At 43.9% G+C, this 27986-nt stretch overlaps 3 protein-coding genes across 15 annotated transcripts in view; 2 read left to right on the plus strand and 1 right to left on the minus strand.

The window, feature by feature from the left end:
- Positions 1-151: 151 nt before the first annotated feature.
- CDK2AP1 (cyclin dependent kinase 2 associated protein 1) lies at positions 152-15873 on the plus strand. 8 transcript variants are annotated; one of them, XM_074886876.1, is made up of 4 exons: positions 152-231; positions 11147-11253; positions 12111-12237; positions 15045-15873. In XM_074886876.1, exons 2-4 carry the CDS (start codon positions 11176-11178, stop codon positions 15110-15112), a joined length of 273 nt encoding a protein of 90 aa, XP_074742977.1. In that variant the 5' UTR covers positions 152-231; positions 11147-11175; the 3' UTR covers positions 15113-15873. The 8 variants fall into 8 exon arrangements, with proteins under 8 accessions (XP_074742977.1, XP_074742970.1, XP_074742971.1 ...); XM_074886869.1 differs by lacking the exon at positions 152-231 and adding an exon at positions 890-1274; XM_074886870.1 differs by lacking the exon at positions 152-231 and adding an exon at positions 2104-2682.
- On the minus strand, positions 15817-20936 carry MTRFR (mitochondrial translation release factor in rescue). 3 transcript variants are annotated; one of them, XR_012631267.1, is made up of 5 exons: positions 20810-20936; positions 18730-18853; positions 18127-18435; positions 16581-17475; positions 15817-16159 (listed from the first exon to the last, which is right to left on the minus strand). XR_012631267.1 is itself a non-coding variant. In XM_074886878.1 (5 exons), exons 3-4 carry the CDS (start codon positions 18400-18402, stop codon positions 17263-17265), a joined length of 489 nt encoding a protein of 162 aa, XP_074742979.1. In that variant the 5' UTR covers positions 18403-18435; positions 18730-18853; positions 20810-20936; the 3' UTR covers positions 15817-16159; positions 17233-17262. The 3 variants fall into 3 exon arrangements, 2 of the variants coding, with proteins under 2 accessions (XP_074742979.1, XP_074742980.1); XM_074886878.1 differs by having other exon boundaries at positions 17233-17475; XM_074886879.1 differs by lacking the exon at positions 18730-18853 and having other exon boundaries at positions 17233-17475; positions 20810-20934.
- A 184-nt stretch (positions 20937-21120) lies between these two features.
- MPHOSPH9 (M-phase phosphoprotein 9) overlaps positions 21121-27986 on the plus strand; it is a 32244-nt gene continuing 25378 nt past the window's right edge. For 2 of the 4 annotated variants that reach the window (XM_074887180.1, XM_074887182.1), the window contains exons 1-4: positions 21121-21333; positions 23814-23943; positions 24846-24996; positions 26365-26454. In XM_074887180.1, coding sequence (XP_074743281.1) covers positions 23840-23943; positions 24846-24996; positions 26365-26454 — 345 coding nt within the window. In that variant the 5' untranslated portion in view covers positions 21121-21333; positions 23814-23839. Of the gene's footprint in view, positions 21334-23813; positions 23944-24845; positions 24997-26364; positions 26455-27986 lie in introns of those variants that run through there. The other 2 variants (XM_074887181.1, XM_074887183.1) reach the window with 2 other exon arrangements.

The following is a 27986-nucleotide window of genomic DNA, read 5'->3' on the forward strand; positions in this document are numbered from 1 at the left end:
AGCAGGATCGGGCTTTGTGCTTGCTGTCACCGGCATTAAGTGCAGTATATAGCCTTGGATAGACATTAATTAGCACGTGCAATAACACTACCAACTACCTCAACGATCTTTTCTGGTAAGATACCTGTGGGTCCTGTGGGTCTCAGGCTGAGCTGCGTACCGAAGGAGAGGCTGTCCAGGTCCCAAGCAGTGATACTGGTATAAATCTGGAGTAATTTCATGATTACAGAGGTATGTTTGACATTAACTGACATAAGGAACAAATCTGAGTATTTTACAGTGAAAAGGATGAGTTCTGGAGTGACAGACACTGGCTGGAAAGCTTTGTAATTTAACCCGCAAATTTAATTTTTTTTTTTTTTTCTGTGGGGAAGTTTTACTGCTGCTTGCAAGCAGAAAATGAGTCAATTATCAACGAGATTCGTATTTATTTTTTAATCCCTCGGAAGCTCCATTCTACATTAACCTTCAACCTTCAAGTGGAGAGAAATAGTGGTTTGAAAGAAAAAAAAAAAAAAAAGGCAGGCAGATTTTTCCTTGGTGGCGTCTAGGAAAAAAAAAAAATCTTTTATTCTAAAATTATCAACAGGTATTTTCCATCGAAATTAGCGGGGGGAGACGGGGAATAAATCAGAGGTGAACGCCCGATTTGAGGTGGGGGGGAGGCGGGAAGGCAGCGACAGTTGGGCCACCCTGAGGGACGCGTCAGCTTTTCTCTTCTGACAGGGGCTGTCGGCCGCGGCCCCCCCGCCGCACGGCGCAGGCAGAGCCGATTTAAATGAGAAGTTGTGCCAAAACTTTCCGAAGTTAATTAAAACCCCCCCCTCCCCTCGCCGTCGCCGGGCTCCCCGCCTGCCCGCCCTCCCCTCCCCGCCCGGCTCCTCTCACGGCGGCGTCCCTGAGGGGAGCTCCATTGTCTGTGAGGGGATGGCCGCGGCACCCCCCGCCGCCGCGCCCCCTCCGCGCCCCCTCCGCGCCGAGGTGCGCGGGGCGCCGGGCCGCCGCGGCGGGTGGCTGCCTCGTCTCCCCCAAAGTTTTTGGATCCGCGTCTCCTCATGATGTATGGATGATATATTGCATTGTGGGTGTCAATATAACTGACGGCCATATTTGCCGGTGCTGCTACTGCTGTAAACAACCCAAAGTGTCTGGGAGACACGGAGACGCTTCACTGAATTTCAGGACGCTTCTCCTCCTCCCGCTGGCCATGTCTCTGGGAATGTCTTACAAGCCCAACTTGAACGCCCACATCCCCGGGACTCCCCTCAACCCGGGTAAGTCCGCGGCGGCAACTGGGTGGCAAGTTTGGGAGGCGTGCGGCGGGGCGCCGCGGTGCCGCACCGGCACCTGGGGGGAAGCCCCGGACTCGAGTTTTTGCCCAGTCCGGTATGGCGGGGCAGCGGGCTCCGCGCCGGCTCCGCGCCGCCATTACCAGCGCCCGCCCGCCGCTCCGGCGCCCCCGAGCCCGCACCGCGCCGCCCCTCCGCGGGGGGAGCCGCGCCCGCCGGGCCGACTCCGCGCTGCCGCCGCCGCTGCCGCCGCCGCTCCGGGGCTCCGGCCGCCGGGTTTCCTCCATGCTCGGCTCCCCGGGGCGGCTGATTGATCTGGATCAGGAATATTCCGCCGGCGCCTCAGCGAGGACCGCTGCTGGCGGGACGCCGCAAGTGCCGCTCGCGCCGCGCCTCGCCTCGCGCGCGCGGCCGCCCAGCCGCTCTCCTCAGGCGGCGGGGCCGCCCCGGGACCCCGGTCCCGCACCGCCCGGGGGGGGGGGAAAGGGAGGGAGGGGACGGGACGGGACCGCCGGCGCCTCAGGGGGGGACCCTCGGGCCCTGCTCCCCCCTCAGAGTCTGCCGGCTCCGCGGAGCAGCCCGGGCGGACGAGCCCTCTCCGCTGGCTGGAGATTTTTTGGAAGGCGGCGAGGGGGTGGGGGGGACACACGGGTTGCTCTGTATTTCTTACAAAAGCCCTTTAAAAAAATTCCTTATCTTCCTTGGATCTGTGCAGCAGTCAGCCCAACTTTCCTCTCTAAAAAGTTTCCTTGATGGCATTAACTTTTTGTTTTTTCTTTTTACTACATTCCCCCCCCCCCCCTTTTTTTTTTTCTTCCCCTCCCTAATTTCCGAAGGTAGCAGCAGGCGAGTGGTTTTGCGTGTGCTGAGGTGTTTGCTCTAAAAGTGGGTCTCGGTCGCGGGGAGGGTGTGTAAATCGGTGCAGTCTGAACAAAGCCGCAGCAGCAATTGCTTCGCTGTGGGATATTTGGAGGGGATCTCGCTAATCTGCGCGTCGACTAGTACTAAACAGAACCAAAATGGAGAAGTTGGTTCTGACTTAAAAATAATATTCCCGTCTGCCTTGCCCGCAGCCCCAGCCTGCAGGGTTGGCATCAGACCATCCGCAGCTAGAAACCAGGCTGATTTTTTTTTTTTTTTTTTTCCTTTTGAGAAGGGAAAGTTTTGCAGGGAGTTCGGGAGGGAGGGAAATCTGCCTCGGTGATTTTTACAGTGCCGTTTGTGGTTGTAATCCTGGGAGAGTGATGAACGAAAGGGATCAACAAGATGCACCTCTATTCTAGCTACCAGGAGAGCGGCAATCTTATTTTACTGCAGGGAATCGTCACCAGCCGGTGGATGAACCGACGTCCCTGTGCCTCAGACGCTTCGATCCTGCGTGGAGCTGAGCTCGGTGGGGCTGCGAGCGTGTAAAGGCTCCGTGTGCTTGGGTTGTGTGTGGGGAGCACCGTGGGCCCAAGCGCTGCTCTGCGAAGGGGTCAGGAAGCAGGGGATGTGCTAAGGATTTTTTGACAAAAAGCAGAAGTGTCACCGGAGGAAAAAAAGAAACAAAACAAAGCCCAGCAAGGGAAACCGTTCTCCTGTCGGCTCCCACGAGAACCTGTGCCTTGCTCTCCGGAACAGCCGTAAAATTGCAGGGAAAACAAAGGTGGTATTTTGCGATGGTGGGTGAGGGGTGGGGATTAGGTCATGCTGTGGGGGGGATCCGAGTCTGGCTGCTCTGCGAGCGAGGACTGCAAAATCCCGGGTCAGACATGCCGCTTACAATGCGAGCTGAGTGGTGAAGTTTCTGTCTCCAGTCCTCTTGCTGCCGTGTCTGTGTGCTTTCTAACGCTCCGGCTGCGATCAGGGTTTTAGATTTCTTTCATGCAGTTTTATCTTTCCCTCCCCCCCCCCCCCCCCCCCCTTTTTTTTTCCTCATAATGGCAAGTTAGCAGTAGTTTGCTGTCATGCTGGAACTATTCCTGTCTAAGTTGTCCTCTCTTCTGAGTTGGGATGATCCTCAACACCCCCAGAATGTTTTCAATGAAAGAATGTCCTCCTCTGAATCCAAAATGGGCTCTCTCTTCCCTCCCTGTCTTCTGCCATTATCCTCACGCACCAGCTCTTCCTCTAGCTAGTGGTATTGCCAGCACCGTGGCCTAAGGCCAAGGGAGTTAGACAAAGCAGTCCTTGCAGTTGCACATATCGCATTCAGAGTGATATGACTGCAAATGGCCCCCTCCTTTCTGGAGCTTAATTCTGAGTTGAAGGAGATTGCTTCTCCATTGTGCTTAAATTAAATGCCCCCCAGTCAGGAGGATAAATCCTAGGTTTGCTTCCAAACCTGGGGTGAAGGACACCCCCACCCCACACCCCACACCCCCCCCCCCCGCCCCGTCCTGCAGAGGAGAGGAAAACAGGAAATCTGTCCCTTTTGGCCTGAAATCAGCCCTGCAGAAGCCTCTCTGTATGAATGCTGAATATTTTGGTCTCGGCCGACGGAGGGCTCTGGGCAGCTGTGGATCTCACAGGGATTTTCCTTTGGGAGGTAATGCTGCTTCCCTGCAGTGCAGGGCTTCTGGTGCAGGAGTATTTGGAAAGGCAGTGTCGACTCAGCTCTCCTTGCTGCAGAGCTAACTCCTTTCAAGTTTAGGCTGAGAGCGGCCACTTCACAAAATCATGTTTAAACTATACTCAGTAAGTAGATCAGTGAGATAAAGCAGTTGTGGTTGATGGGTGACTGTGCTCTGTTCTTGCACGGAAGCATGTTTGGGGACTTGGAAACCTGGACTGAAGTCCAGAGGGAGAGGAACAGTTTGGGGGGGACGAAATACGAGGAGGAAGCCTCTGTGGGTTGTCGGCAGATCAGGGGATGACTGCGGCTGAGGAAAATGCCGCTGCTCCGCAAGTGACTCAGGATGCTGGAAGCATCCGGGTGCTGACTCCTCTGCCTGACACAGGCTAAGGGAAGGAGAATGTGTTGCCACAGCAGAATTTGGTGCTGATTCCCCTTCCCCATTGCCCAGGTCAGTGATAACACTTGGCCCAGGGTGTCTGCAACCAGGCTTGCAGTGTTTTGTCCGAATTACCAGTCACCTTCCTGGAGGGCCTGTGCTCTGGGAATTGGATCCCTGCGTGTAGCACCCCAGGCTGTCAGTTCCAAACTGCCTGTGCTTGGGGGGCCCTCTTTAATCTCCCTCACAAGCACCTTCTCTGCCTGGGGAAGGCACTGTTAGGGACCTGTGGTGCTGTGGCTCTACCTTCCCAGCCTCACCTGACCCTGCAGTGTCCCACGGGAACCTCTGCTACCCTTCCTAACAGCCGTGTTTTGATTTGTTTGTATTTTCTTGCTTATCGTACTGAATCCTGCGAAGTACTGTTTCCTCCTCATCTGTCTTGTGTTTCGTATTAACTATTTCTCTGTAAGAGGGCCAGCTGCTGAGCTGAAGTAGAGCATCTCTGTTGACTTCAGTGGAACCAGAGAGATTTACACTAGCTGTGAACTGGTCTGTAGTTTGTTGTTCCCCTTGTTTCCATGTGTTGGCTGGCTCTGTGGATGTTCACCAGCATTCCTATTTTGTTCAGAGTTTGTACAGATCAGAGAAAAGTAGTTTTAAGATATAGAAGCCAGCAGAAGCAGCTTGGGATTTTCCTTTGGTTTTATTCTAATTCTTGCAGAAATGCCAGGTTTCAAGACAAAACCCTGTTCCTGTAGTAAAGCTTAAAAACTTTTCTATGTGGGATCTGGAAAAACGAATTCAAGCAGACTGTGACAAGGTGTGCCACACCTTAGAGCAACGAGAACTTTCTTGGTGAAAAGTGCAAATTCTCACCGAGAGGTGAAACAAAATTATTTCCCTAACTGGGACTGTAGCTTGTAACTGGAGAGACTGATTTAATTTAGTCCTGAGAAATGATACCAACTACACTAGGCCATTTCTTATATTATTAAGACTGCAGTGCAGACTTGCATGAGCAAATGGCTTGCTTGTCGCCCTTTACAGAGACAGCTTGTGTTTGATATTGTTGTCCATATTGAGAGATTGTTTTTGGAGTGGGAGTACTGGAAAGAATACTGTTTGTAGGCAGAACAGAGAGCAAAGGGTTCATGCCTTAACAGAGGGGATAATTCCTAGGAAATACGCTCCCCCCACTGGTTCCCTGATCTCTTGAAGTCCATGCGAAGTTCAAAATGATCTGAAAAGAAGCATGCTAAATGTGTTTCAGAATTAGAGATTTTCAAGTGGACTTGTTTGGACATTTAGAAAACTGGCATTTTTGGCTTTGTCTACCTGAGTGTTTAGCTTCAGAGCAATGGTATGGTTTTCGCAGTCAGCAAATCTTCTCATCATCTCCACCCATCACATGTTGGTTGAGTTGCAGAGTGGTTTTGGTTCATGCGAACTTGATTCCTTTTGGATTAAAGTAAACCAGAAGCTCTGCTCCAGTTGTGCAACACTCCATCCCTTTTAATAGGAACAGAAGGGTCCAAACCAAAGACTGGACAGCTTTGAACCATTCCCACAATACAGATGCTTAGTCTGGGGGACCAGACTGAAATCTAATCTTAAGTCACAACCCCTCACCCCGACTATATGTATGCTTGTACCAAGTGCTTTCATCTCTTGATCCTTTCCTGTTGTGCCAAATAACTTGATAGTGTAGAATAGTCTGTGTCTTAAGCTAGAAAAGAAGAATGGTGGGGAGTCCAAGTGACTGACTTTCATTTTTCTCATTTTAAAAAAAAAAAAAAAAGGCAGGGGGGTAGGAAGAGGAGACATAAAACATGACCGTTATCCACATGGAAAGATGAAATAGAATGAGAGTACTAGAGGAAAGGCCCAGAGTGTGACAGATCAAAAGAGCAAGGCCTCTGGCTGTTACGATAAAGAATGTCCTAGTTCTTGAGAACATATTTATGTGTGTGCGCACTGGATTTTTTAAAAAGGAAATAGTTTTATTCAAAGAAAGGTCTGTTTCTACCACAAGGGCTCTTTAAGGGGGAAATAGTGGGTGAAAATATAACTTTCACAGCCAGTGCTATAAGGAATGTTTTGTGCAAATGAGAACGGGATCCATTATTTTAAATTAAAAAATTTATTGGAAGGTTGGGGGAAATGGAGGCTGGTTTCACTCTGGGTTGGCAACTCCTATAGAGTTCAGCGTGGCTTGGCTGTGCAGTAGATCTACTTGTATAGATGTGCATGTGGTGTCCCATGGGTGGCAAGGAGCTCTTGTTGAACTTAAACCAAAGTGCGTAGAGGGCTAAGGAATCAAATATTCTTGTAGTCAGCCAAAACAGTACACTGGTGTTTCAGGCTGTGTTCATATACTCGCTGCAGAAATGGCTGTGCTCGTTGAAGCTGTTACCTCTCCCCTGTGCTGGAAGACACTTGCCTCGCAGTGTATGTTGGCAGAGCAGCTTACACGAACACTTCTCGTGTGTTTTGTTGCGAATTTGTCTGGTTTAGGACAGAAGAAGTTACATCCTCTCAGTTAAAATATTCCAGTCTCGTCGTCTCATACTGCATGTCACCAGGAATCAAACTGCTGTCATCTGAAGCAGGTGAGGAATGTCCTCCAGTTGTGTGACAGAGGCAGTAACCTCCAGCACCGGGCTCTATATAAAGGCGTAATGACCGCCAGCCATCTAAACAGCAACAGCCTTTATGTTGCAAGCAACCTCGGCTTGAAGAGGTTGTGAAATAGAGGTGGAAGCAGTGAGATTCCACAGACTATACCACGTACCTTGGATAAACTCCAGGCTACAGGTAGCTATCTCTTCTTACATGCTGTCATGTTCGTGTGTACAAAGAGCTTGTAAAATAGCTTGAATTTACCTGTGCAGTTTTATAGGACCTTACCAAGTACAGGGCAGTAGAAAACACATACCCAATGGGGTTGGCTCTTGACTTGTCTAAGTCAGTTCTACATGAGTAACTCGGTGAGTTGAGTAACTATTCCTGATTTTACTTTGCTGTTTGTGAGAGTGAAACAGGGTGGTGGTTGAGCTGTGTAGATGCCATGGCATCTGCTGGGAATGGATCAGGTGAGAGTACCTCTGTGTTCCTGCTCCCACTCCTTCCTTGCAGGGTGCACGGTAAGCTGCCTTTCCAGTTATTTTTCCAGCAAGCAGCAGCAATAGAATTAAGAATTAAAACTTAGATCAGCAAATCAGTATTACTGCTTGGGCTATGAGACAATAGCAAAGGACCTGAAGGGATCCCTACAAACCTATCTAAAATTAATTGGAAGATTCCTGGTCAGTGGGAGTTTAGGCAAACAAAGATTGATTTTTAGATCCTTTGTCCCCCAGGGTGTTAATTTGGGCTCAGAGAGACTGTTGGAAGGAAGAGATTTTGACACAAAATTCTCATTCCTGTATTGTTAGACACCCTCCCCAATTAATAAAGATTAATATTGATTAACAGGAAAGTCACTGTATATTTGTGGGGAAAAATGCTTCTGGCAATCTTCTGTTTGAATACAGAAATAAAAGACGTTGGCACAGGAATAAGTGGGTATATAAAAGGTTTTGTGTACATTTAATTAGGAAAGTGGAGGGAGGAAAGTGTGTATATTAATTTAGGTTTTAAACAGCAGCAAGCACTAAGACAATTTGGGATGTGATACAGGGTGTCACTTAAATTCAGTACCAAGCACACTCCCTTTTCGATTCTGTCGATTCTTAACTGTCTTGTCTCCATTGTCATTTTAACGTGAGAGCGCAAGCCTCAATTTAGATCCCCCCTCCTTTTTTTCTCTCCAGTGAATACCTAATCATCACACTGATTTTTGACTGGGTATTGACTGTGAGACTTGTTGGCCTAATTTTTCTTGCTAAGTATAATAGCAATAGCTGGTGATTTTTAAATTATTTTTTTTTTTAATCTGAAATATACAGGATGTTCAGACATGCAGATGTATTTTGGGTTAATTGAGTAATAGTCATCTAAGACCCAGGGTTTCTCCTTGAGATTATCATACAAAGTGATAGGTCAAAAAGCTCAGGGTCCGTTACCCTGTGAGATATTAATACCCCCACAATTAATTTCATTTTCATGGTTGCATCATCTTAAATTAAGGTGAAATCAAGGATTCTTCATTTTTTTTCCCCTCCAGCTGAGTTTGACTGGCACAACTTCTGACATGGGTGTATGGAGACTGGTACCACGGCCAAGTCAAATCCTTTTCTTTGTTCTCTGGGCCTGCTGCTGCTGATAAAGTGGTCGGCGCATGGCATTATGTCTTATTACATTTTTGATGCAGACTGCAAAGAAACGGGTAAACTCACCATGGTTACCACGATCTGTCATTTGGCAGGGCATGCCGTACTCAGCGATGGCCTCTAGTGTCTGCAGCACAGCTCTGCACATGGCGTGGGTACAGCAGACAATACAGCACCCCTGGCTGCCCAGGCGCCGCGCCTCTCCGCATCTTGACTCCGAATTCACACCCGGAGCGATGCTCCAACTCCAGCGGCAGGTCCTTGCTCATAGTTGCCTCCCGAAAGTTCTTGTTTGTTTTTGTCATTCAGTGTTGAGTGAGTCACTGCTGGATTCGAGCTCCCATGCTGAGACCAACTACTGTCCACCGCAACGCCCGAACGTCGCTGGCTTTCACATCTGTGAAACTTTCTCGGTCAGCCCCTAGATTCGCTGCTTTGTCTTGGCACATCACATTTCTAGCAGGGTTTCTTTCTTATCCAGACATACCCTGCTGAGTTACTTCGTACAGACCAAGCACGTGTCGTTGCTTAAATCAACATCATCTGAAACAATCACTAAATTAACTGTACTATACTGTTATTAACCAATACAGTGGTGATAAATTGTTCTTCGTTTTGCATGGGCAGCAGCTAAGGTTTGCTCAGTGGGTAGAGCAGGATTCCTGAGGCAGGTCATCGGAGTCCTTGCCTTAATTCTGAACCAGTTTGGAGCTCCCAGGTCTTGTATGTGACTGCTTGCAATAACAGTTCAGGAACAAGTCTTTGCAGGATGGGTCTTTTGTTTTATTGTACATGAGGAAAAATCGCTTAAGTCTTTCTCTGCTTAATTGAGGTAATTAAACCTCCTTACCTTGCAGCACAAGGGGCTCATTAATGTTTTTGAAGCATTTTGAAGTCCTTGGAGGAAAGATGCGGTTTGCTGTTGTGTCATGTTTGGTAACTGTTGAAATTTGGTCATCTGGACTTGACATACTGAGTTGTCTTACAATTGTGCATGTATTTTGAGCTGATAATGCGAAGAACTAATTGAGAGAATAGCTGACAACTGTGGTGTTCCTTTGCAGTGCCAGTGGGTGTGGTGTTTAGTTTTTTGGGTTTTACTATGCTTTAGCAAAATGTGACAGTTAGCTCCATGTGAAACCTTAGTGACAGAAATGCAGATTGTAATGCCATAAAATTTAGCAGATTACCTAAAGACAAAGAGAAACTTTGCTTTTTTAAGGTGACTTAGTGACCAGCCCAATAGACTTTTTTAGGATTTCACATCCAGTTAACTAGTAAAAATTAAGAACATGCTTTTTTCTTGTAATGAAGACGACCCTACAGTGATACCGTGTGATTAATTCTGAAGTGGAAAGAGGCTTCCCAGCTGAGGACAAGAGTCTGTTCTACTTTGTTCAGCAGTGCTTTCTGCAGCGTAACCGCTGGCTCTTTCTTTTTGTAGTGAGGGGAAAAATATGAATGAAATCACTTGCAACTTTAAAACAAAGCTAGAGATTTACATAGTTCTGAGCCCCAGTGACTTTTAGCATCAGTTTAATTTAGATTTAAATGAAGGCTGGTAGATGAGATCTGTTCCTCATATGAAAGACAGTTGGGAATTTTCAGCAAAGGAGTTTGTAAGGGAGATTTTTCCAGACAGCAGGCAGTCTGTGTCTGTGCCTACAGGCAAAGACAGCAGCATCAGTGGATGCAGGGGCACTTCGGCTGCAAGAGTGAACAAGTTGAATGGTGTAATGCTCCCTTAGTCCTGAGCGTACCCGTAACCAGCAGGTCTTACAGCACTGTTGTGAAATGGGCAATATAATTAAGCCCCCTGAGAAATACCTAAAAGTTGTTTGTCAAACCCAAATTCTTACCGTTGCAGGGCGAGGGGGAGTAAGTGTTTTGATTGTTCATTTCTGGAGCAGTTCATCAATGATCACGTTAGAGTCTCTTTCTGTAACTCCTAGCTGACTCAAAACCCTGTAGATCTGAATATAATCTTTTATAACTTTAGAAAAAGTAACCATAACTGAAAGTGATGTTATTTTTCCTTTGGTTTACTTATATAGCACAATTTGGCTAAAAACGTTGGGATGTCACACAGAGTAATGGTAGCACGCGTTGCCTCCGATGTCATACAATGAGCAGCAGATCTGATATACCTCAACTGACTGTTCCCTATGAATAGTTTTGGCATTGGCTGAAAATAGTACTGAGGGTAACTCGCATTGACCATGTGATGACACTTTGAGTTGCAAAGTTACTTTCAGATAACTTGCACTGAAAAAGTAAAAATAGCACAGTACATTAGACTCATCTGTGTGGAATGTATATATGCAAAAATAGGGCTCCTTAATATTTACAGTTTGTCTAGGCAGAACAACCTGTCATGCTACACTCTGTTTCACTTTTAGGCAAACAATTTGCACCGATAATGTTGCAGGCTGTGCTATTTTCAAATGTACAGCAAACATTAGAGAAGCATTAATTTAACCATTCTCTTCGTAGCAAATAGTGTGACTCTGAGATCTCGTTAGTGAGCTTACCCAGAGGTGAGAGGTCACAGCTTTAGAAAAAAGTGAATAAAACGTGTCCCAGCGTAACAGACTAATTCATCTTTAGCTAATAACAGATTTTCTTGTTTCCTCTTTTCTCTTTGCAGCTGGGAGTGTTCACTCTCCTTCCACAAGTATGGCAACATCTGCGCAATATAGACAACTTATAAATGACTACGGACCCCCATCTCTAGGCTATACACAAGGGATGCAGGTACAGCTTTGCTTGTTGTTTTTCTTTAATCAGATCACTGACCCTGCGTTTGCATAGTAGCATGGATTCTGGCCTGTAATCTGAGGTGTTCCTCCCTCCCACCAAGATTTGAAATCAAACCCAAATGGCAGACTGATTCATCGCACATGTCTCGGGATCAAATTAGACTAAGCAGAGTGCTGAGTGAGACTGGTTACTAATTAACTGTTAGTCCCATCCCATCTGAGTCACACTGAAACATGTCTTCAGTTATGTTCTGATAGTAAGGGCTCTAACATATTTTAATATTATTTGTTAAAAAAAGAATATTTCTGGACTGTTTTCCTCAGCAAATTTATACTCTAAAATTTAGTCTCATGAAGTGTGTGTCACAGGCAGGCCTGTAGACTGCTTCAGGAATCTGGTGTTAAGCTTTCTGTGAAATGTATTTGACTCGATAGGATTTCCCTTATGATATGGGCACTTTTGTTTTATCTGCTGCTCACTCTCTCTGCCTAGCTAACCACTCCACAAAATATACACCTGAACACTGAAAAAGCAGAAATAGAGTTAAATAAGCAGTTCCTACTCTGCTGTTCTTGCAGGACTGTTTTAACTTCTGTTTCATCTAAGGTCCCAGTCTTGCAGCTGCATCCTCCCAGTTGATCCCAGTTTTTGAAGGGCACGTAGCATTGTGTCCAGCTGTAGCAGCAACCGCAAAAAGAAAATCATGTTTATATAATAAACCTGAAATTTTATTTTTTTAATAAGTGGCTTCCAGGGATGTTTCTGGTCCTCCATGAATTTCCAGCTCTGCTTGTTGTAATAGTTTTGGTTTTAGCAGTATTTGATTGAGATTAATGTCCTTTCAACTACAGGGTACCAGCAGCAGTCAAGTACCGCAGAGCAAATACGCAGAACTTCTAGCTATCATAGAAGAATTAGGAAAAGAGATTAGACCCACATACGCTGGGAGTAAAAGTGCGATGGAGAGGCTAAAAAGAGGTAATGTTTAAATTTATTTTTAAAAAAAAAATTGTCTCCATACACTTCATGTGCTGACTGTTTGCATACAGCTTCATGACAACTGTTTCCTTTGAAAGGAGACAGCTGTCTCAAGCTCATCATTAAACTAGGTGTATTAGCAGGCAACTGAAACCTTGGGATACTCTATATTCATGCTGTATTTGATAGATAAACCAGTCACAAAATGTGATTTATGTGCACAAGAGGAGTTTCAGTTAATAATTCAAACCTTATTTTAGAACCCTTAAGGTGTCTAATGGATATGTTCTTTCAGTTCCTGGTGACTTACTTGCCCCTTCAATTCCCTTTTTCCCCCCTGTCTCCAAAATACACAGCTGAGCATTGTTTACTACTTCTCATATACATCACCCATCTACTTGACCCAGGAGCCTTTACTAAAGCGCGTTTTGCCTGAAGAAATACTACATTGTGGTAATTCACACTAAGGCTGGTGGAGAGCAGAGCTACAAAAAAAAAAAAAGGTTGTCAGGGAAGGCTGTTCAGACTGAGGTGTCCAACATACATGTTCCTCCTCTCTGTGGAGTGTTGGGCTGCTTAGGCTCCCTTACCTGTTGTCAAGTGGATGTCATTAAGAGCCCACTAGGAAGGGACATTGAAGCTTTTAGGCCTGGCTGATGAGGTCTCTCTGTCTGTGCTTTGTCAGCTAAAAGGGGTAATAAATGGCCTTTCCTTGCAGTGTAAAAGAAACCCCCGGATGCCCCACTGCTGACATCAGCTTGACATTGTCCTCTGCAGGAGACGTGAGAGGAGGGATATTTCCAAAGGAGCAGTGGGACATTCCACTGCTCCAGCTCCTGAAATGACCCTGAAAGGCCATTGACAACAGTTGTGCTGCAGTTCTGTCCCTTGCCAGTATAAAGTGGTTACTTTTCCCTCCCTTTCCTCAGTCCTTGTGCTGAGTTTCGCTCATGCATTCAACCCTGAGTGGGAATGTTACTGTAACAGATTAACTTCACCACGTTGCAAATCCCCCTTACATTTACCCAAGACTACAAAGCTTTATTTAAGGCTCAACCATTATGGGAGAGTAATATATCTGCCATGACATGCAATAAAATGACTAGTAGCTGTTCTGGGAAAGGATGCAATAAAGCCTGCTGATGAGTGGTAAGTGGAATCTGGCCCAGCTAAAATCAATGTTGCTGGAGTCTCTCTTTATTGCATTGCCTGAGTCAGTATTAATAGATCATGAATGGCAATAGGCTAATGGGGACAACTTGAGAGAGACCGGCAGAGATGCAGACGTTCTCTGAACTGAATGGTTCAGTTCGGTGAGGAGAAGTTGTTTTGCTGCTTCTTGCAGTGAGCGTTTAGTTTGTTGGCTAAGGTAGGTTGAAGATTCAGTGCTGCCACTGTGACTTGCCAGTGTTGTGAAGAATCCCGAATACATACTTTTTGCTGCCATCTTTTGGTCACGAGCGTACCTCTCGTTCCATTTTGGGAGCCGAATGGCTGAAGGAGCACGTGGAAGTGTGAGAGCAGAAGTGATCGAGGGTAACCACGTGACTGCAGCCTCCATGGCCATGTGGAGGTTATTCCGGAATAAAGTCCCTGTCCCCAGCTCCACTGGCTCCTAAGCACAGAGGCTACTGACCTCTAAAATTGGCCAAATTCCCAGTGTTCTACATAATTCAGGGTAGTTCTGCTGCATAAACTGGGCGTCCTGCCACCAGATCCAGGTCTAATGCACTGCTCTGCAAGTGTGGTTCTGTATCCCGCAGCTGCAGGATGCAGCTTTGTCCGAGTCACTTTAACCCTCTGCAAAGCCTTGCACCCGTCAAGCCCCAAGCTAGGACTCCTTGGATGTAAAGGCTGTTGCTGTGATCTGGGCTTAGCAGCCTTCTAGAAACAGAATCCATTATCTCTAAATAGAGATTAAACCTCATCTATTGCCTTATTGTCCTTTCTCCACCTTGTTCAAGAGCATGATTGAGCAGCAAAATCGCCTTTTATCTTGTCCTGTCAGTAAAATATAACCTCATTTGTTGTAGAAAAATCTGTCCGTCTCTCAATTTAAAATCTGTCTCAAGCTCTGTTCTTTCAGCAGGTCTGTGAACATGAATCTAGATTTAGTTCTAGGATTAAGAATCAAGGTCCAGATTGCTGGAACTCAAAGGCAACAGGACTTGTGGAAAATTCCACATTATGTCTATCAGATGAGAGTAGATATGGCAGCATGTAAAGTGGTGATGATTTACACTGGGAGCTGAGCCAGTGTTAGGAGGTAACTCTTTGCACACACCATAAAAAACGTCTTCTTATTCTTACTAGAGACACAACTGGTGTTTAAGCAGTATTACGGAGGCTTGGATTTTGATGCATCTTCTTAAGAGAACTGTCCCAAGGTATTTTTAGAGCTTGCTAAGATGACTCCCCAAATAACTTTGTATTTTTTTTCACTTCACTGTAACAAAATAACTCACAAGTAGGTAAGATGATTTTTTTTTTCCCTCCTTTCTGTTAAGTCTCTGATTTTAAATAGGCCTGTACTGCACATTTAAGATATACCTGTCATTGCAGACCTACAAATCTTATCATGCTCTGATTCCTGGTTTAGTCCCTTTTCAATTTATGATGCCAGTTTGGGAAAGCAAACTTGTTTAGCAGCAGCTGATGTTTGGGAAGTGAGGGATCTCTCCCTTTCCTGAGGCGTGCTGCGGGAGCCTTGGCAACTCAGGACAGAAATACGTAAACCTTTCTCTGGACTGTCGTTGCAAATGTGACCTGAGTGAGATGATTTAAAGTATGTTCAATTCTTTTTGCAGGCATTATTCATGCTAGAGGATTAGTTCGGGAATGCTTGGCTGAGACGGAACGAAATGCAAGATCCTAGCCCGCTAATTCAGTTGCAAGATTTTCCATCTCTTAATGAAGAAAAAGTAACACTTACTCCTTTTGACTCTTGAAACATTCAGACAAATTCCTTTATTTTGAATGTTTTACCTTTCTTGTTTTGCCCTTACAAAAATGTATAGTTAAGAATGAGAAAACAAGGATTTTTCAACTTACTGAGGGTTTGCATTTTGTAAAGACGTTAAAACTCCCTAAAATGTTTCTAAAACATGAAAACTGAACTGCATGCAGAAGAATGCTCTTTCTCTCCCAGGCTATATTTCAGTTCTCTTCTTATCCAGCCACAGTATCATTCTGTTTTTTTTTTTTCTTTGACTATATTCACTTAACCCCAAACTGTCAATCTTTCAAAGTTTGACATAAGCTCTGAGGATTTTTTTTAATAAATGCAGAATAGCATGCTGTACCTAGTAGTCTGCTAAGTCACAATTTGTCATACAGCATAGGCCCTGCTTAGAAATAATCTTCCCCTTCTCTTATTTTTCCTTTTTTGTTCGTTTTGCATAAACATTTGCATGACTGTTAGTGCTTTGAAGTCCATTTAAAGTGCATGAGTTATATGGAAAATAGGGAAACCTATTAAATAATAACAAGGTCCTGGAAAGCTAATTTCTACATTAAGGCTGGAGATTTCAGTTTAAAGTTTGCCAAAAAAAGAAAATTCTGGATAAATTACTAAAACTGTTATTTGCATCTTTGTATGTATTTATTACTTGATGTAATAAAGCTTATTTTCATTAACAGTTTGTATTAAAACTATGTACAGTCACTTTAATCAGATTCATATTCCATGAACAAGAACTCTCAACAGATAAAAATTTAACCTTCATGCAGGAGGCTCAAGTTCGGGAACAGACAAGGGAATGGGCCTGCAGATCACTGGCGACTTTCCATCCATGGCACAGTCTGGATGCAATTGATCTTCGTTAGAAGGCGGCGTAGTTGCTAGTCGTCTCCATTGCTTTCAAAATACGTACCACGGCTTTGGTTCGTGAAGGCCAAAACTTGGTGGCAGCTGGTGAGGGTGCTGTCCAAAAATTAAAGAGAAGTTCTGGTTAAGCAGTTAAAGAGTTGTTAACAGGATTAAAACAGGAAAGTATACTTCACTAGTGGCTTCAAAGTAACAGGAACAAAGGAATCGCAGCTGCATGTATTTGCATAAAATGGGAAACTGTCAGAGTTTGAGTGAAGATACCAAGATGCCCAAGCTTAACTGCAGCACAGCATAAACATCAGGACTGTAGTGCACTATTGCACAGTCAGATCTAAATCCTAAGGAAAATGGGCTATCTGGGCTATCTAATACATACGGAGCTATGGATACTTGAAGAAAACACAGTATTAAAAGGCAAAGTTAGTTACTTCACAGCTTGGATGAATTGGATTCTGTTGCCTTGGGAGGCAGCTTCCAACATGTGTTGTTCTTTATCTGTATGACCAAATTTTACCTTTGAACTGGAAGAACATGACTGAGCAGCCCTCGCTTGCAGCAGTGCCTTCCGCCCCAGTGCTCACCACCACTCCAGGTAAGATTTGTAAAGCTTCTGTTTAAGCTTCATTCAGAATTGAGTAGGACAGAGCATTTGTTCAGCTAACAGATCTGAAGGAGGCAGCCAGCGATCGGTGTCTCTTCTATCAGCATGTCTGTTTACACCATCAGAACCAGTATCTAAACCTGGTCACTGTTTATGAAGGATTTAAGTCCGTAGAGGCGTTGCCTGAGTAAGGAGGGGAAGTTACAACCTTTTAGGGCTGTTCTCTGTATGTAGTGGAACTCCTACGAAGCATCATAAGGTATCAGCCGGGCAGAAGGAGATCTATTGAATTTTTTTGTGTCTCCATTAACAATGGTGGAAAGGTTATAGTTCCTTTTTAACAAGGATTGTTTTATCATCTTCTGAACTTGGCAGAAAAACTGATTGCTAAACGTGATGAATGAGACGATGGCAGACAGAAGCAGGAATACATGACTGCTTTTATCACTTCAGTTTTACACTAATAGCAGGTCACTACTCACTACTTCAGTTGTGCTTATGAAGCCCTACATCATCTGTTAGTTTGAAAACTGTGTTTAGATACAATGACAAATGTTTCCCTTACCCTCCTAGGGCAACTCAGTATTTCACACGTTTATTTCGTATCCAATTGTTGCATTTCTTTAAAATGCTTTTTCCTTTCTAGGTTTTCCTTTGCTTTTCTTTTTTTCTCCTGCTTCTTCTTCTCTGACGCTTTCTTCTCTTTAAAAACATCACTATCTTCACCTTTGTAGAAGAGGTCCACTTTTTCCTGCAGGATTTCTCGGGCTATCTTTCGGTTCTGCTCCACTGATCTTGTTTGATGACACTGAAGAAATACAATGGGACATTTTTAATGGAACTTTAACCTGTGTAGTCTTCTGCTTTCCCTTTCACTCTACGTACTTCTGCCATTACAGTAAAGAAACTTCCCCCCAAACCAAGAGCATCCTCCTACCAAGAACTGCTGGAACTTTTGTATCCAGATGATGTATTTTGGAGAGGCTGTCTAATAATTACTTGCTACCGTAACTTGTCAGACTGGCTTTTGCATTAATCTTTAATGCTTCCACATTACCTCAGAAAGCTTCTGAGTTTAACTTAACTGTGTCTTCCCCTTGTGATAAGGAAGGAAAGATTAATTTCAAAGTATTAATTCACAAAAAGAATCTGCAAAGTGAGTATGATCAACTTGTTAAGGAAAACATTCTAATTAACTCACAAGAGGGACAGGAATGTGACAGATGCCACTGAAAGTTTTATTGAAAAACTACAAAATAGTACTGCATGTCAAAGCCAGGAAGATCAGCTATGGCTCCAAGTTTATCTATTGATAGCCAAAACTGCTTCTTGCTGAGATTCTTTACAATACATAGAAACTTTTCCTCCATGACATTTGCACTGTGATTATGCTTTACTCTGAAAGGAGACTTGGAAGACATGATGCAATTTGTGACTTAATGAAGTAAAATATAATTACCTTCACTACAATCCCAGATGGAATATGCTTCAAGACAACACAGTTGTTTGTCTTATTTGTGGCTTGACCTCCTGGGCCATCACCTCTTACAAACTGTTCTTTTAATTCTGCCTCAGTTAGTCCAAGGAGATTGAAAGAGTTCTTCTTCCCTGCTGCCTGAAGTAAGGGCACTCCGGGCAGAGAAAATTGCTGCTTCCTCAAAATCCATGGTCTCCATGATGGTGTTCGTATGTCTCTCAGTAAGAATGTAATATAAAATACACCTGGAATACTCATTCAGAAATGAGGACAGTTTCTCTGGAATGAAACCTGAAATAGAAAGTGGGGAATGGAGTTTACCACGAGAATCCTTGTTTTAAGATGATGTCGTTTAGCTGCACGTCTTGAGCAATATTTTGATACTCAAGATTTATTTTCAAGGATATTTCAACTGGTTTCATAGGCATTTGCCTTGAAATGTTTTCCACTCTGAATGGAATTTCAATTCTCATTGCCAATTAGTTTTTTAAAATAGTCAAGATTATTACTTTGTTGTTGAAAGGGATGTGGAGAACAGTAAATAAATCAGTACTCCTACCAACACTTGGAAAATACTAAACATACCCCAAAAACCAGGAGAGGAAAGCGAGGGTATTTCTGTCTTGCAGTCTGACCTGTACAGTCTGACTGGGAAGCCTTTGCACACACTCCACTCATTCCCCGGGTTGTGTCTTGCTGGCAACAGCACCTGCAATTCACATGTCGACACATACTTGAACTATGTCAAGAGAGGACAGGTGAGGGTGCAGGAATCCTCCTCTGAGGTTGCCTTGAACACTGCTCTAAACTACTGAAAGAAACCTGCTGGAAGAAGCAACAAATTAACGTACTACAACTGGCCTAACAGAGTCTTGGCTTCCCATGTTCACTGGTGGAAGACTGCAAAGAGGAGGGGGAGGGAAAACAAAACAATCGGAAAAAAAACGCGAGAGTGTCTGTAGAACATTTCTGTCCCAAGGATATGGATATCAGAAGCAGAGGAGGAGGATATACAGGATATAAAGGATAAGGATATACAGGATACAAAGGATATGGATATACAGAGCTTGAGTAGTTTCAACAGGTCAGAATGCAAAGACGGATTTTTACCTGAGAGAACGGTGCTTGACTGCTCAGTCAAAGCAGCCAACTAATGGTACACAGCACAGCGCTGGTGTGTGCATTTATGGATTATGATTTTGAGTTCTGAGATTCATTTTTAATGCTAGGTTAGTACAGGAGACAGAATAATCTTTACCTAAACAGGTTACATGATGTAGACTTGTCTTTTGACCGTGCTCCGTTACAGTGGTTTTCAAATTTTGAGGTCAGGCTCTAGCGTGCCTAGAATTTGGTGAGTGGTCTAATACAGCAAATGTGTAAACTCTATTTCAAATCAGACGTATTCTTCTGTGTTGATCCTGTTAACAAGCTTGCCCATCCTGCTTTACTTTCGTAATTTCCTATATAGTCCATCGCATGGAGGAAAAAGAAGGAGCAGACCACCAGGTTTTCAACTACTGCTTCACATGCTGGTTTTTCCCAGGTCAAGTTATTAACAAAGGCAGAAAGTGCACATGGAACTATGCGTTATCCTCATGGATAATGAGGAATGGCAGGTTCTACTGCTGCCAAACAGCACCCTTCAACAAGGCATTAGGTAACAATTAAAACATACTGTTATGCTGCAAATACTTTATTTGATTCAGAGGAAAATACTTCAGCATGTGAAGAAGTGGCACTTAGCAAGTTGAACATAATTGTTGAAATAAACCCAAGAAAGCTTTTATTGGTAAGTAAAGATGTCCACTTGGTGGCACTAGAAGGTAGTAACATGTTTTTTTCCTACAAAAAACATGCAGAAAAAATTAGCAGAACTACTACCTAGTTTTGAAGTGAGCCTTTACTCAACAGCAGGTTTAATATGGGCACTGCCCATTTCAAGTAGCCTGTTCTGAAACCAAGACCGACAGCTCTCTGAGCTTCCTGATCTTAAGAGATAACGTTCAGTGTAAGCCTATTTCTACTACTTGACACTATAGCTATAAACCAAGAGTAAACCTGGAAGATACTAGAGAGTTTTCTCGAGATTTCATTTAGGACAGAAAGTCTCCAAGAAACATGTCTTATAATGCAAAAAAGATAATAATGCTTTAATTCTAAAAAAAAAAAAAAGCTTCGCTTATGAGATTTTTAAGCATAGACTACAGAAGAGCTGTGTTAATAAGAACACTAATCTCCCAGTTTTTAAACAGTTAGAGAAGCGATCAGCCGTTCTCGGTTTCACTGGAAGGGACACAGGGCAGCGGGACACCTCGGCGGTGACCGTGCAGCGACAATGCACCGTGCAGTCCGCGCAGTTGATGGAACTGTTTTAAAGCAACTGTTTTGCTGAAAAGCTTACACGAACAACTGCGTTTGTGGCCCCATACGTCCAGGAAACAGAGCGAGTAACGATTCCAGCAGAGCCTCCCGCCCAGTTTGACGGCTGCCGGGCGCCGGGAGGGAGGTGAGGGCAGCGCTCACCGCGCCACGACCTCGGCCCTCCCAGGCCTACCGCCTCCCCTCCGGCCCTCAGCCCGGCCCTCGGGAGGAGCCGGGGGCACCCCCCCACAGACCCCAGGCCGTCCCCGCGCCGCCCCCGGGCCCCGCCGCCACCTCTTACCTCAGGCGACACAGGGCAAAAGCCCCCTCCCGCGCCCGCACTGCGCAGGCGCGGCCGCTGCGCACGCGTACGCCGCCCCGTGCGCTCCCGCACACCTTCGCTCCCCGGCGGGCGCCTGTGCGCATGCGCGCCCTGGAGGAGGGCGTTACCGCCAGGCTGATTGGCATTTGGGGAGCCAATCGCCGCGCAAAGGGGCGGGCTTCTGCGCTCCTTCCATCCGCTACCAATCAGGACGTGGGAAGCCGCGCGGCGCGTAGCCGCACTAGCCAATCCCCTCGTGGCGGCGCGCGTACTCTCCACCGTAGCGAATCAGAGCGGAAGGCGCGGCCTGGCGCGCGGTCAAGACGGCCAATCACGGGGCCGGGTTCTGTCCCCAGTGCCCTCGACCCCACCACGTTCGAAAGTCGGCCGCCAATCGCCGGGAAGTAGGCGGTGGGCCGCGCCTGTTTATCGCCTAACGGTCGCTGGAGGAGGCAGCTCTCGGGCCGCTGCGGACGCCTCCTCGTGGGCTCCCAGAAATGCGGGTAAGAACTAAGCGAGCCCGGGGGGCAACTGGCGGGGCCGCAGCCGGCAGCGCTGCCGCACTTGGCCGCGTCCCAGCGCCGCGAAGCCGCCTCCACTGCACCGCCCCTGTCCCCGACGAGTGGCGGGCCCGCCAGCCAATCCGAGGCGGTGGCGCTGTCAACATCCCGGAGCGCGGGGGGCAGCTGCCCAATGGGAGCGTGGGGGCGGAGCTTGACCTGACGGGGGGTGTGGGGGCGGAGTCCTGGTGGGGGCAGAGCTGGGGGAGGGGGACACTTGTGAAGGGAGGGGACCCTGAGGGGGACAGAGCTGAGGGTAAGGAGTGACTTATGAGGGGAGGGGAGCCTGAGGGGGTTGAGTTGGAGGGAGGAGACCCGAGGGGAGGGACGACAGAGCTGGGGAGGAGGTCACTAATTGAGAGGAGGCGACCCTGAGGGGGCAGACGTGGCGAGAGGGGGTCCCTTGTGAGGGGAGGGGGTCCCTGAGGGGGCTTAGCTTTTGGGGTGAGGGCGTTCCTGAGGGCACCGCGTCTTTAGAGCCCAGAGGCTCGTTGTCCATTCTCAGGGTCCCTCAGGAAGTCCTTGGGAAGCCGGGGAGATGGGGGCCTGGCAACAGCAGGGGAAGCGGGGACCAAGGCGTCCTGTCACCCCTAAGCGAGGAGTCGACAGCTCAGGTCTCGCTCAGGAAGAGCTGCAGAACCACAGGGTCTCCGGGTTGTGGTGGCCCAGGTGTTTGCATCTAAACCATCACTGATACTTATGAGTTAAAATACCTTGCAGCGTGTTTTTAAATCATACTCCTTTATGTAGAGACTTGGCCGTATAAGGACTGTTTTGTACTATGGAAACAATAGATGACAGTTTAGCTGTTCCTCAGCCCAGTTATAGCTCACTTAATATTTTTTTTACTGCGAGCAGACTTCTAATGAGGTTATGAAACGAGCCTGTGTCACAGTGAAGTCCCACCCATCTGCTGTGCTGCTGAGATAGGCCACCCATGATTTCATCCTGGGGAGACGGGGGTGAGATGTAGCTCCCGCTGTTGTCATCCAGCTGCTCCAGAGACACTTGCAGCTTCTGCTTTATCTGTCAGGTGACAGATAACCTTCAAGTTTTCCAGACTTCTGACCGCTAGAAAAAGAAAGCCTTTTTTTTTCTTCTTTCATTTATCCCAAGAAGCTCTGCCAAAGGGATACACATATCTGTGATAACTTCCTTCCAATTCTTGCATTTTCAGCCCTACCCAAAGGAGATGGCTTGAGTGAGTACCTGGAAAACGTTTCTGCTAAAGCCAAACAGGCTCCAGTAAAACAGGGAAAAATTGGACAGTTGTCCATCAGTATCCTGGCGGAAATATTTTTTTATACTTCTGAAACTATCTGTTAGAGATATATCACTATGTACTTACAAATAATGAAAACTTAAATTTGTAAAAGCCAGTAGCATGTCCTTGTAAGCCCTGTAAAAAACTTTGCTTTGAAGGTCTTGTGCTTCTTTAAGACAGCAGGGATTTATTCTTAGTATTACCATGGGCTACTAAGATGATATTTCTTAAAGTCTCTTTTTGTTCTCCATCTGTGAAATGATCGCAAGGGTTTTCTTCAGTGCTAGAACACAGAATGAATTCACCAGGATGTAGAACGTGCTGAAATAAGTACTATAGAAGAAGTGATTAATCAATGTATTTCAAGTGTTTTCTTAGTATGGAAAGTATGGAAACTGAAAGAATATTTTAGTCTCTCTACAGCCATTCTTATAAACTGCTCTTTGAGTGCTGAGACTGTCACACAAGTATTTTGTATTTATTTATTTATGATGCTTTCAGTTAACCACCTGCTGTTTTTAACTGCTGTGGGATTCCTGTTTGCTGCTTTTTTTTTGTTAATTGGTAAGAAATGTAGCTCAAAACGGTTTCAAAGCTTTTTGAATTAACGCCATATAGTAATAATAAGGCATTCTGTGAAAAAAGTAAGCCTAATATTACACACACAAATGACATAATTGGTGAACTGCAGTCTAAGGCAGTGGATCTTGATTTTATTTTTTGGTGGGTGTGTTTTTTCCAGTGAAGGTGCAGATCCCTGTTGAGCAGATTTAAATACATTGATAATAGGCCCTTTCACGGAAGTCTCAAAAACCATCTGTGGAGCTTCAGATTTAAAAAACTGAACAGAGAAACCACAACAACACTGTTCTACCTGGAATGTTTTGGATTCAGACACCCTTTACAGCCCAGTCTAGCTGTGTGATGCACAGCTAGGAATCTCTTTGATTTGTAGGAGTCCCCAGCAAGTACAAGGCTGACTAAATAGCACCTGTTTGCAAGCATAGCACAGGACAAGGAAGAGAGGTTGGTTGTGGAATACTAGCGCTCTCTGGGGTGGTTTGACTGAAACAACTCCCTCAAATTCTGTTTCATCAAGCAACAAAGTCATATGGCTTTTTAAAAGAAAAGGGTGATGTTTAATTCTTTATATTTTCAGGGTAACATCATACTTGGGACTAAGATATGGAAAACTGTGACGTGGTGAATACTGTACAAGAAATCCCATCTTCTGCAGACTCTGATGTCAGAATTACCCACAGCTCTGTCTGTAACTTGAATTGTAACAGGTAATGTGTTGAAGGAATTCCTAACAACTATTTTTATTATTTTTGTTTTGCTTAGTATGCTTTTACAGTAACATTGTTACTAAGGTGAAATAATAGGTAATACTCTGCAATATATTTTAGGATTCTTTTACATTTACTGGCATAATCCTTAATGAGAAAAGCCTTCCTGAAAGAACTGTTAAGTCTTCCTTTAAAAGCTCAGTAACTTCCATTGCTTTGTGTCTCTTAGAATGGGGGCAGGGGGAAACCTGTCTTGGACAAATTGTAAGAGATCATTCTTTGGAAAGATCATGCATTATGCTGTCATTTGTAGAGAACAACATCTTAGAAGAACTGAATTGTTTTTCTGGTATTTCCAGTGAATAAGAAGGGCAAATACTGACTAATGGCCTAAGTGACTGATTAGGAGAGGTTCTTCTTGACTAGATGAGAATTACAAGTTGTTTACTGTCTGTGTAACTTCTCAAAAGGAGGCAGTAGTCTTGGACTTCATAAATAATTGTTACAGAGAAGCTTGTATCTGTAAGCTTCTGACCTCTGAATCTAGGAAGAAGCACACAGCTTTGATGAGAAGCTGTATTTATTGACATCTGTGCTAGTGAGCAGTAAGCTCTGTGCCGACTATACTGTCTCTCTTCTTGGAAAGCTACTGTGTTTTAATAGTATGTAAGATAAGAGCGAAGCATGTTGTGGATTCTTTGACATTTTCTTGAAAAACGCCCTTATTCTTATGAACATATCACGTTTTTTTTCAGCATGATTTGAGTCACAATGTAAATTAAGTGTATAATTATTTTATGGCTATAATTTACAGTACAGCATATGTAGCATATTATTTTGGCCACTACACTGGACAACTGGCACAATAAATAATTGAAATGTTTTTCCTCGTGTTTCCCTAGAAGTCCCTCATCCAATCCCAATGGAGTTTCTGGTTACTCAGGGAATACCAGGTCCTCGTTAATTCCTGGTTCTGTTGAGCTGCTTGCCTCCTTCATGCGAGATATCCAGAACATTGGAAATGCTGACTCAGAAATTGTGAAGAACTGTGAGGTATTTGATGTTAAGGTTTATTTTAAAAAAATTGTGTTAATGTATCGGTTTTGCATTGTGGAAGACAAATCTAATGATGATATAGTTTAGGAGTAAAGATCTATGTATGTACATGTTTATTCTTCATGATGGGACAAATCCTTTTACGATGTATGAACTAATCACGTGGATGGATTTTTATTGCAATTTTTTCTTAGCTCTTTACAATATCTTAGCTTTTTATCTTAGTGTTTTACAATACAGATGTGAATATATTTTTTCAAAGTTGTGATACTTAAAGATTGCAAGTTTTTGAACTGAAAAATGTAAACCTTTAAAATTGTGGCACTTCAAACTGGTCTGAAGTGATCCTAGAAATTAGAAGTTATTTTTCTAAAAATGGCTCTGTTTTAGTTGAATTATTTATTTATTCTGTTTGTAAAGATGTGCAGATGATTAGTTTGTTTCCTGATTTAAAACAACACAAAAATCACAATGTAGGCTCAATGAGCTGATTCTCTCAACCCCCTTTTTTTCAATGTTGTTTTTGTCCTTTTTAATTTTAAATTTTATCATTATTTTTAGTTTCCATAAGGAATATCAGGTTTCCACACCATGGACTTGTTCTTGCGGAATTTTTGAGCTTTCTGGCTGTGGTCCATCAAACTGTCTCTTGACAGATGCTTAATTTGGGTGCTCTTTAATGGCTCCAAGAAAAAATATAGATGTCTGTCTAGGCACATGCATTCTATGTCCTGTGTCCTATGCTTCAAGTATCAAGCTCCATAAACATTAGCATAAAATAGTTTTTAAAATTCAGATTTTACCACATTTTAGGAATCCTATATATTTGATTTTTTAAAATTATCTGTTTTCACTAAATAGTTATGCATCATGGCCTTTAGCTGGATTGTTGAAGGGAAGAGTTTCTTATTGAAGTGAATGGTTCACTGGACATAGGGATGTTTAATTATCCGTTTTAAAATTGCCTATAACTTATTGAATGGGAACCAACTTTTCCAAAATTTGACTGTACCTTCCTGCCATCTGTTTCTACTTCTAAGTAATTTTGATTTTTTTAAAATAGAATAACCCTCTTCCCTTGTTGGTTTGTTTGTTTGTTTAAAACCAAACTTAAATTGTAGAGATGTGTTACCTTGCTGTGTAGACGGGCCTTTTTTAAATGAATGTGTCCATAGTGAGTTGTTTCCATTGATTGACATGATAGGGGACTAATGTATTGTGGGGTGGACAACCACAGTGCTGTTATTAAACTTTGTATTATGTCAACATGTGAGTATAAGACTGCAAAACTATTCTGTAGTTAGAGTAAAAGGTAAGGGATGCATTATGACTGTGCTTTAATTATTGTACTTTGTGATTTAATAGACAAGGTGGCTACAGTTATTGAGACTGGTAGAAAAACAATGTCAGGAACAAATAGTTGCCCAGCAAGAGCAGTTCCACCATCAAATCCAAGTAAGTAATGATTTGTTCATGTAGGTAGCTTAGGCTGAATGTTTGTTTTCTCCCCTCCCCAGCCCCACTCCCCTCCAAAACAATGCAGTGTGGTCTCTGGCACTCTTACATTTTCCTTTAAGTATATTCAGACAGTCAGTTAATGGAAGTGGATGACTGGAATGTCAGTTTACAGGATGCATTTGAGACAGCCATGGCTATTTAACAAAGTAACTGGTAGGAACAATTTCCCAAGTGAAGATTCTTCGATTATTTGTTTTCAATTGTTTTGTTTTCACAAACATTTGGTTCAGAATGCCCACATGATAATTGGATTTTGTAGGTACAAGCTGGTTTTTATTAACTGTTAGACTGTATTCTTTCTAATTTTGAGACATCGTAAAGCTTTCTGTTCATTAGAAAATATTATGCAACTTGTCATTCCCTCATTAGCATAGGAAAACATTCATTGTAATAGCTGAACACTTCAGCCTTCAGTTGAACAGTCTCCTTTCTAAGAATGAAAAATGACCCAGGTGAAGATTCACGTTTTTGCTGAACTATATCTATCCATTAAAATGGAAGAAATGTATATGTATGTATAAGAGACAGTAATTCTATTAATATATAATGCTTAATATCTTCATCATTTTGGTTGCTGTTTTTCCCTTCCCTTTCTTGATGCCCTAGTAGTAATCAACAGTTCCTGAACTGAATTAACAAAGAGGTACTGTCCTTTTATCCTATCTCCTGTTTCTCCCCCCCCACCTTTTTTCCCCCCTCCCATCTCATTATTTTTGTCCTGCCAGTGTTTCCTTACCTGTTTATTTCCTTTCTCTTACTGTAATGGTTTGATTCACTTGTTGCTAATCGTAGTCTTGAATAATCTGTTGTGTTGGTTTTGCTGGTTTTTGTCTTTCTTAATAGGAAAGGCTACCTCTGGAAGAGTTGAGATTGTGGTGTCAGCAGGGACTTACTAACTGCATGAATTGCCACACTAAATATAAAATCAACAGCTATAACTTACTTTCAGTTGTATGAGTGCATTAGATAAAATAGATGAATCTATTCCAAACTTAAACTGCTATGCCAGTGACCTAGTGAAAATACTGAAATACAGGCAACTCAACACATCCTAATAAGAGTAATAGACAAAAATAACAATCTACTATTTGGGGTAGAAAAGCAAGATGCTGCATTAGCATTGATATGACTCTGAGATAAGGCTTCCTCTGTGCTGTGTTTCAAGACCAAGTGTGCTTGTAAAAGTACGTCATCATCCATGTGAAAATATGGATCAAAGGCCTTGAGTTGATTTTGGAATCAGTGGGGTCAGTCCTTGGCTTATGTGATTCATACACTAGAAGACAAGTGTGCTAATGCCGAACTATCACCTCCTCTGGATCATCCTAAGATCAGACTTTATCGAAGAGTATTTAAAAAAAAAAAGTTACCTACAGTCCCAAAACTATAGAAATGTTGTCTTATTTTTCTCAGGTCTTTTCTTCTCTTGGAATTATTTGTGACTATGCAAAGAGAAGTAAAAATGCTAT

Source organism: Strix uralensis, chromosome 17 (genome assembly GCF_047716275.1).
Source record: "Strix uralensis isolate ZFMK-TIS-50842 chromosome 17, bStrUra1, whole genome shotgun sequence".
NCBI classification, from domain to species: domain Eukaryota; kingdom Metazoa; phylum Chordata; class Aves; order Strigiformes; family Strigidae; genus Strix; species Strix uralensis.

Coding starts and splice junctions, on each gene's coding strand:
- CDK2AP1 (XM_074886869.1), top strand. CDS start 1,067: ATGATATATTGCATTGTGGGTGTCAATATAACTGACGGCCATATTTGC. Junction 1,275..11,146: donor CGGGACTCCCCTCAACCCGG/GTAAGTCCGCGG, acceptor TTCTCTTTGCAG/CTGGGAGTGTTCACTCTCCT. Junction 12,238..15,044: donor GATGGAGAGGCTAAAAAGAG/GTAATGTTTAAA, acceptor TTCTTTTTGCAG/GCATTATTCATGCTAGAGGA.
- MTRFR (XM_074886878.1), bottom strand. CDS start 18,402: ATGAGTATTCCAGGTGTATTTTATATTACATTCTTACTGAGAGACATA. Junction 17,476..18,126: donor CATCTGGGATTGTAGTGAAG/GTAATTATATTT, acceptor GTATTTCTTCAG/TGTCATCAAACAAGATCAGT.